The sequence below is a fragment of the Rhinolophus sinicus genome, chromosome 14, assembly GCF_057876585.1.
Source record: "Rhinolophus sinicus isolate RSI-liver-muscle chromosome 14, RSI-T2T, whole genome shotgun sequence".
Classification (NCBI taxonomy): Eukaryota; Metazoa; Chordata; class Mammalia; order Chiroptera; family Rhinolophidae; genus Rhinolophus; species Rhinolophus sinicus.
In genome coordinates, this window is record NC_142514.1 from 145506791 (window position 1) to 145516541 (window position 9751).

The 9751-nt window shown below is 43.7% G+C and overlaps 1 protein-coding gene across 5 annotated transcripts in view; it reads right to left on the reverse strand.

Moving 5' to 3' along the window:
• RIC3 (RIC3 acetylcholine receptor chaperone) overlaps positions 1–3941 on the reverse strand; it is a 43452-nt gene extending 39511 nt beyond the window's left edge. Inside the window, exon 1 of one of the 5 annotated variants that reach the window (XM_019728386.3) lies at positions 3609–3941. In XM_019728386.3, the coding sequence (XP_019583945.3) occupies positions 3609–3732 (124 nt within the window). In that variant the 5' untranslated portion in view covers positions 3733–3941. Of the gene's footprint in view, positions 1–3459; positions 3482–3608 lie in introns of those variants that run through there. The other 4 variants (XM_074335944.2, XM_019728365.3, XM_019728382.3 and 1 more) reach the window with 4 other exon arrangements.
• Positions 3942–9751: the final 5810 nt, after the last annotated feature.

The following is a 9751-nucleotide window of genomic DNA, read 5'->3' on the forward strand; positions in this document are numbered from 1 at the left end:
CAACAATAAAAAGTAAGCCAATTTAAAAAATGGGCAAAAGATCTGCGTAGACATTTCTCCACAGATAGACAAATAGCCAATAATAAACACATTTAAAGATGCTCAATGTTATTAGTCATCAAGGAAATGCAAATAAAACCACAGTGAGATACTACTTCACACCCACTAGGATGACTATACTCAAAAAGGCAAACAATAACAAATATAGGCAAGATGCAGAGAAACCGGAACCCTCATACACTGCTGGTGGGAATGTACAATGGTGCAGCTGCTTTGGAAAAGAGTCTAGCAGTTCCTTGAAAGGTTAAAGCAATCAATCATATGACCCTAAAATTCCACTATTAGTTCTAGCCACACTAACATGCTCACATTTTCCAAATGTATATACCCAAGAGAAATGAAAACATATGTCTACACAAAGGTTAATAGCAGCATAATTCATAATAATCAAAATATAAACAACCCAAATAGCCATTAAGTGATGAGCAGATAAATAAAATGTGGTATGTCCACACAATGGAATATTATTCGGCCATAAAGTAATGAAGTACTTCTTATACGTCACCTAAAGAATATTAAAATGCTTCAATCCTGGGTGAGGAGAGGAAGTAATGAAGTACTGATACATGCTACAACATGGATAAATCATGAAAACACTGCTAAGTGAAAGAAGACAGTCACAAAAGATCACATGTTGTATTATTCCATTTGTATGAAATGTCCAAAATAGAAATAACAATAGAGAAAGTAGATTAGGGGCTACCTAGGGCTGAAGGGGCGGGGAGGATGTTGGAGGGTGATGGCTAAAGAGTATGGGTTTTTTGTGGGGGATGATGAAATGTCTAAAATTGATTGTGGTGATGTTCACACAATTCTGAGTATATTAAAAACCACTGAATTGTATGCTTTAAATGGGTGAATTGTATGATATGTGAATTAACTCTCAGGGAAAAAAGCACATCCTCTCCTCCTCTGACACCTTTCTTGCCCCCAATAAAACTGACAGTTTTAACCACGTGTCTCCACCATTCCCAGCAAGGACTTGAATGACTGCAACTGACAGTTTTTTGCACTTACTTGTTTGTTTTCCTCTACTAAGTTGTGGGTTCCTCAGCAGAGATTTGGCTCATTTTTTCTTTGAATCCACAATATCTGTCACTGTGTGCATTCTATGTGAAAGGGTATATCATAAATATTTGTGAAAAGACAATCTTAATGGTTGTCATGGGGAAAAGGGACTGTGCTTGTTTCACATACTCCAAATGGCAGAAATAAGAAGCTACAATGAAACAAATTTTAAGAATTTTCAAATAATTGGGGCTGTCCCATTTATTCAAAGCAGGGGTTTCTGGGTTCTGTGAAGTCTCTGAATTGATACTTAAATTCTGAATGTATATATATATATGTAAAGTATGTGCATTTTTCTAAGGAGAAAATCCATAACTTTCATCAGATTCTCAAAGGGGTATATAACCCCCAAAAAAATGACTTGGCGTCACTGTTTTTAAAATGTTATTGTACCAAAGGCAGGGATTTTAGTTAGCAAATTTCTGTTACCAGAATGTATCATTCAAGGTAAGTTTTTGTTTTGATTATACTACTTCAATAACTAATGCAAAAAGAAAATTCACAATATAGTAGCTTCATAATCTTAAATTAGTCATTGAAAAGTATTTAATGGCTGCCATTTCAGCCAGGTGGTAAAACAAGACAAAGTCCCTGCCCCCGTGGAACTTACATTCTATTCTAGAAGACAGAAACCAAAAAAATGACTACACAAAGAAAATTTCGTATCATATAGTCATCCATGCAATAAAGAAAATAAAACAAAATGATGAAATAGAAAGTGGAAGGAGAGTTATTTTAGTTAATGTCCTTAAGGAAAGTCTCTCTGAGGAGGTTACATTTGAGCTGAAACTTGAATGATAAGGAAGTTGAAGGGAAGTTGATAAGGAAGTTCAGGAATAAAGAGAACAGAACATGCAAAGATTCTAAGATGAGAACACTGAATACCAGCACTTGAGTTCTTAAGGAAAAGAGCCATGTCTGAGTTCTACTCTCATGAAAATACATTCAGAAGAGTGTCTCACAATGAATAGAACTAATTCAAGACAATTCAGCATAATGGGAATACAATTCAGTAAAACATTGTTTGAGAACAATTTTTACTGCTCAAGATCATCATAAATTTATTTTTCTTCAAGACAGATAATATGATTAGACAAGTGAGTAAAACCATTGGGTTTTGTAATAAGACAAAAAAAATAAGAACAAACATATAAAGATTTTTTTAGAAGTCTCTTCCAGATTTTACAAGCATAGAGATTATCACGCAAATTCTATCAACAGAATTCTGGATTCAATCGGGCCTCCACCCCTAAAGTTTAGTTCTCTGCATCTAGAGGGTTTATAACCTATTATGTGCAAGAGGGTGGAGCTACAGCCGGTGTGCACAAACTAAAGGGGATTTCAGTTTAAAAGGAGCTGTCCAATAATCAACAGGTTGAACATTAGGGAAGTGTTTGGAGACTATAAAACCATGTCTCAAGGATGTTAGAGATAATTTATAGGAGATAATTGGAGTAGAACTTCATGACCTACATATAGATAATTGTTCTAGTTCCCTCTCCCAACCTTTGGCATCCACCTCTACACTCATTCATTACGGGCAGGCCCCAGAATCCAACCAACAGAGTGGAGTTTTAAACACTATATATATATAGTTATATATAGTTATATATAGTTATATATAGCTATATATATATATATATATATATATATATATATATATATCATGCCACTAACAAAGGATTAACAAATAAATTCTTAAATAAGATTACTGTAGTGATCTGTTCATCTCAATATTTGATACTTGGATCATTAAAATCTTCAAGATACAGAGATACAGGCATACCTCGTTTGATTGTGCTTTGCTTTACTGTGCTTTCACTAGTGTTGCTTTTTTGTTTTTTAAACAAACTGAAGGCAAGATCCTCCACCAACAAAAGATTACAACTCGCTATATTGCCATACTCGCTTTTTTAGGGTGATCTGGAACCAAACCCACAATATCTCCAAGGTCTGCTTGTATATTACAAAAGGCACACAAAGAGCCTGAAGCAGTGAGCACCTAACAACATCAAATTGAAACTACACGAATTAAGGTTAACAATACCACTGGCTTCATTTCATATAAAAGCACGACAGAAAGCACACGGAAACCGTAAAGAGAGAACCCAAGTGGGAGCTCTCCTGAGTCGAAGCACCTGAACGAATTGAGTTCAGCCAGTGAGCGGAGGGGGCTGCGACTAATGGGTGTGTGTAAGCCCCCCAGAGAGTGCCCAGGCCTGTGTGCACGTATTCCGGGTCCCTGATCGTCAGTCAGCAGGGGCTGCGGGAGCTGGGGGGGCTGGGCTGATACCCGTGGATGCTAAGGGAACCGCGGGGCGTGGCACCTACCAAATGCCGTCCGGGCCGGTCCGCCTTCTCCCGATTTGCGGATATCTAGCTGGGGACCGGAGACCCGGAGTCATCCCTCCCGCGAGCAGCGTTCTCCCTCCTCTTAGCGGGGCTGCCAGGCGGCTCAGGGGGAGCTGGCCTGCGCTTACCTTCGGGCGCCGGGGGCGGCTCCTGTCGCTTCCCACGGGACAGGAAGGCCTTGGGCAGCAGCAGTGACACAGCCAGGACAAGGCCCGAGGCCAGGGCCAACCTCTGCACCGTAGAGTACGCCATGGCCGCGGGCCCTCGCCCTCGCCTTCGCCCTCGCCGCAGGTGCAGACGCGAACCGGAACCGGAACCGCAGCGCCGGCGGCCTCCTCCGAGCAAACCGCGGGCAGCGCCGACGGCGAGCGCGAGGGACAAGCGCGCGTGGCGCCCGCGCCTCCCACCAGCGAGGCGATGCGGGGCTGACCCGCTCCTCCCGCGAGGTTTCACTGTAAATGGTCCCCGCGCCCTCCCGTTACTACAAACTGGAACCTCCTTCCTCCCCTTCACGCCCCACCTGCTCCTGTGCGTTGTACCAGCTCAATAACCGGCACGCGTGCCCTCCTCTCCATCCCCGCTGACCACCAGTGCTCACTACCCACCCACCCCACCCCATCAATTTCCTCCTTATCTCGACGAACTCATCATAGTCTTCCAGTTTCCACCCATGCCCCTCGCATCTGTTCTCCATCTGCAGCCAAAGGGGATAGTGCTACAATGCAGGTCTAATGACTGCTCTCCCCCGCTTAAAAGCTTTCAACAACTCTTCTTTATCGTCAGAACAACTGTCAAACTCCTGACCTCAAGGCTGGGCATGGTCTGGTCTTACCAATTCTCCATCCAAACTAGGTCATTTGCTATTTCCCCAGCATATTCCTTGCTTTCAGGGTAGCTTTGTTTGTCCTGTTCCCTCCACGTGGAAAATTCCTAAAGCCATCTCCACCTGTTAAAAACTTTCTGAAGAACAACTGAAAAATACTACCCTTGTGAAACTTTTCGGTCAGCCTCTCCTTCCTCTGTTATCCCCACAGTTCTTCCTTACCGTCTTTATTCATTCATTTAATAAACATTCTTTTAGTTCTTCCTATGTATCAAACCCTGAAATGGCACTACAGGATCTGATGAGTAAGATGGGTTCCTTTTTGAAGCAGATAGGTATCTCAAGAAAATGTAGGAAATATCCTGGACTCTTGAGCAGTCAGCTCAACTGGAAGGAGGAGGAGTCAGGAAAAGCTCCTGAGAATAGGTGAAATTTGAGTGAGCTTTTTGAAGATTAAGTTACTAGGCAGACAGGTGGGACAACATTATGAAGTAAGCAACATTATTATATACCCATTTTACAGATGAGAAAACTAAGGAACAGAAAACTTAAGTACCTCAGCAACAATTATGCAATATTAATTGAAAGCTATTATTTGAATTCGGGTGTGCTTATTCCAGGGCTTGTCCTCTTAACTATGTACCAGTTTTACTCTCTGCAACCAGAGAAGCACTGGACTCATGAACAATAGGTGCAACTTAGGGAGGTGGTGACTGATGGTATATGACTTCTAAGAGGTGCAGAGAAATCTGGGGTGACCCCCTAAATTCTGGCTTGGGTTACCGGTTAGACATTGATTCCATATAATATTTTGAGAACAGAAGAATCAGGTTTGTGAGAAAGATAATGAGTTCAGAGTTTGACTAGTTGAGTTTGAAGTTCCATGAAATATCCATGTAGGGCTATCCAGTTGGATGTCTGGATATGCAGCTCAGAAGAGATGTTTGGGCTGGAAACAAATATGGAAGTGATCTGCCATCAATGGTAATAAAGTCTATGAGAAGATAATATTAACAAGATTGCTCAAGAAAAGTGATAAGAGGCCACGGTGGAAACCTAGGTTACACCATTATAGTGAAGTTCCCAACAGAACTTGGGGCAGAAAACCTATGAAGACAGAAATGGGGCAGAAAAGGTAGTGACTAGGTGTTAACCTATTGAATGAATGAGGAGTTTCTGGAAGATTGGAAGGTGACAGGAACAGGGGGTGGAATGAGTATCCAGATGACATGCTTTTCTAAGGAGTTGTCGTTTGTTTCAAGAGCAATGGTAGCCGTGGCTCATAAGCACACATTTAGGTACTTTACATACAAAAATGCATTGATGATGATACAAAACTTCCCAAATAAATGCCAGCTCTTATCAGTAACCACTTGATTTAATACTGTTTTTTTCTTGTTCTACACTCAGAACAAACCTCTTTTCCTCTCACCTGTAATTCCACTGTCATGGAACTTGTAAATTGCTCCCTAGTAGCTATTGCCTATGTTTCTAGTGTTTTTATCCATATGCCAAACACCTTCCCAACATTCCTGATTTACCTCCTTTCCGATTTCTTGACATCCAACTTCAAGCAGACACAAACTGCTCATGGGCTGCAAGACGCAGGGAGGAGAACCTTTTTTTCTCGGGTGTGCAGTAGAAGGCAGAGAGGGGACCTCCCAGCCTTAGGCCCCCTGTTTGCTCCTTCTCCTTGGAATCTATTTCTACTCTGCCTTGTAATGACCAGCAGCGCTCCCTGATATAAGGCCCTTGAGGCCTACAGCTAGTCCCGCTTAACTGCAGCTGCTGCCAACTGTGCTTGGCTGGGGGCCCTGAACTGTTCTTCACTGAGGGTCATCAAAAGTCACTCATTGTGAAGTTGGCATATACACAGTCATTGATCATAGTCTGACCTTTAGCCCGCTCTCAAATAGGCTATTGACTTACTTCTGTGACTTACATTAGTGATTCTCAAACTTGATTTTTTCTGATGACAGATCTTGAGTCCAGAAAGCACAATAAGCAGAAGGTTTGGGAAGTCAGAGAATGGTAGGAGCTGGAGTCAGAGTGAAATATGTACTGAGCAGTATGGGCGTTGGAAGATGGATGGTCTGGGAGGCTTGGACTTTGGATGGTGGCCAAGGTGGATGGGCAGGGCTCATGATCACATTAGGCCTGAAAGTGGCCTGGAGCAAGGTGGAAACAAGTTATAGTCCAGAGTATTTAGCTGAAGCCATATTCATTGTTGCCAAGTGGGGTGGGGGCCTGGAGGAGACCGGGGCCTCCTCTGGGGGGGCAGAGCTGTTAGGCAGCTCATGGGGCTGGGGAAGCTGGGCCTGAAGCCTGAGATGGCTGCCCTCTGGTGGCTGGTGGCACTGAGGAGCAGGAATGCATTGTGTATGGTTCAAGGCTTCTTGAAAAACTCACATCTTACCCCCGAAGTGAGGGCTCAGTTTTTCCAATAAAATATCGGTGGAGAACTGAGATCAGAAGGCTGGCGCTACATGCTAAAGCAGGAGTACATGACAAGGGAGTAGAGGTGGCAAGTACAGCCCACACTGCACGGAGCGTGCAAGGAAAGACAAGATAAAAAGCACAGTGATAACTGGAGGGTGCCTGACGTTTGAGGGAAGGTTGTTATTTTCTAAACAAAGAAGAGGCTTGAATATGTTTATATAATTTGGGGAAATATATTAGAAAAGGGGAGATGGAGACTATAGGAGCGGAGACACCAGGGATGCAAGTGCACAGAGGAAAGGGCATGTGAGGACATGGTGAGAAGACAGCCGTCCTCAGGAGAGAAGCCTCACGAGAAACCAAACCTACCAACACCTGGATCTTGTACTTCTAGCCTCCAGAATGTGAGAAAATGCACTTTCTGTTGTTTAAGCCAAAAGAAGAAGGAGAAGGAGAAGGAGAAGAGAGAGAGAGAGGAAGGAGGGAGGGAGGGAGGGAGGGAGGGAGGGAGGGAGGGAGGGAGGGAGGGAGGGAAGGAAAAAAGAAAGAAAGAGAGAAAATACAGGAGCAGGGGGACCAGCATTGGAGCAAAGCCCAGATCCTGGAGCAGACGTGAAAACCAGACATTAAGAAGCCAGCAGCAGGGATCAGCTTAGTGGAAAGAAAGTGGGAAAGAGCTGAGGCAGGCATAAAAGGAGTGGCGCAGGGACAGCACACCAAGGGGTTTCATTTCTCATTGCCTCAGGCCTTCCTGGTAAAAGACATGGTGGGACCATCATCCGAGAACGAGCTGGGGGGAAAGGACTTGAATGTGGTGAAGGTTTGGCAGTCGGGTAAGAGGTGCTCAGAAGCCACTCCAGCGTAGCAAGGCAGTTCCCACGGAAGCTTAAAAACAGCGAGGGAGTTCCTGTTCTCTCTCTCTGGAGATGAAGAGCATCTCCCGAGCAGCACATTCTGGGCGGGACCTGGCATCTCAAAGTGTCTCCTGAGACTGGCAGCCTCCAAGGGATCCACGCTAGAAGAACGAAGGCGGCGGGGAGGGGAGACTGGAGAGGCCCTCAGAGATCAGTCAGCTAAGCTGCCTTGTTATTGGACCAAAGGAAGAACTGAGATCTGCCAAGCGGAAGGGATTTGCTGTGGGTCACCCTAATGATCAGTGGCTGCACCAGGACTGAAACCCAGGTCTCCCAATTCCCAGACGAGACTTCTCTCGGCATGTCACATGATTCCTGCAAGTCTGCCAGTTCTTTGGTGCAGTAATGAAGAAAACGTCTTCAAAAGTAACAGGTAGACCCTTCATTTGCTGAATTTAAGAAATCCATTGCCTAAATATATATGCGTCTCAAACAAATTTGAGCCTCTCCCAGGAAGCTCTCCTGGACACTCCAGCCCATGCTGACTCTTCTTTTTACTGAATTCCTGTGCATACTGTTTCTCATGGATTTTGGGGCCGTTTCACCTAGGCAGGAACCACATGAAGACAGGGTTGCTTCTCCCCATGGCACAGTTGAGCACAGAACCCTTCAGAGTAGGTGCTTACTAAAGTAGGAGGATGCTGGTCTCACAAACACGCACAGATTCTGCCACTGCTCCAAGCAACTAGACATTTTCCAGGAATCAACAGGCAGAATTTCCTTGAGGAGTCATCCCCAAAGGTACAAACTTCCAGCTATAAAATAAATAAGTCCTGGAGATGTAATGTACAGCATGGTGGCTGCAGTTAACAATACTGTACTATATAATTAAAAATTGCTAAGAAAGTAGGTCTTAGAAGTTCTCAAAAAAATGTGTAACTATGTGTGGTGATGGTGTTAACTAAACTTATTGTGGTGATCATTTCACAATATACACAAATATTGAATCATTATGTTGTACACCTGAAACTCATATAATATTACATGTCAGTTATAGCTCAATAAAAACAGACATGGTTTTTTTTAAAAAAAGTCACCTCAAAGAGTCTCATTTCAAAAAGTCCCTGATTTTGCTCACTCTACCTTGTCCACCAAATTTTCCCCTTAGTGACTGTGATGCTTAATTTTATGTGTCAACTTGGCTGGGCCACAGTGCAAAAATATGTGGTCATGCATTATTCTGAATGTTGCTGTGAATGTGTCTTGAATGAGATTAATATTTAAATTGGTGGACTTTGAGCAAAGACAATTACTTTCCATAATGTGGGAGGGCCACCCAACCAGTTAAAGATCCGAATAGAACAAAGACTGATCTCTCTCGAGGGAGAGAGAATTTTTCAGTGGAAGATGATGCTTCCTGGGTCTCTAGCCTGTCAGCCCACCCTGAAGACTTTGACTTGTCCAAAGTCTACCAATTTCTTAAACTCTCTCTCTCTCTCTCTCTCTCTCTCTCTCTCTCTCTCTCTCTCTCTCCACACACACACACACACACACACACACACACACACACACAATTGGTTCTGTTCTCTGAAGAACTCTACTACAGTGATTTTGGCTATTTCCAAAAATGTAATTACGCCTGTAATTGAAGTTTTTCTATCCCAAAGGAGATATCAGGATGTACCTTTGTCTCTGAAAACAATTTAAAGACGAGCCCATAAGGAACCACAGCAGCCTCATTGTAGAGCGTCATGGACCCTTACTATAGTCAGGAAATTGGGGTGGTTAGCATGGAAATGAGACCCAAGTACCCAGCACACTGAGCAGAAGGGAGCGAGGCCTGTCCCACCAAAGCCCAGAATGAATAGGCTAAAGAAGGAAGGCAGGAGAGGGACAGGATGCACACAGAGGGTACAGGCCCAAGACCTGGGCCTTGAAAGAGAGAACTCCCATCAGGGATAAGGGGACTGTGATAAACACCTGTCAGTTGTGGATGTCCAAAATCTTTGACTACCCTTTCATTATCTGATCTTCTTTACACTGAGACCCTCACGTTTTCCATATAGAATCCAACAAACTAGTGTCATGGAGCCTGGAAGGCAGTCATGTGAGAGACTAAAACAGCAGCAGTAGCGGCAGCTTAAAGGCAGGTGGG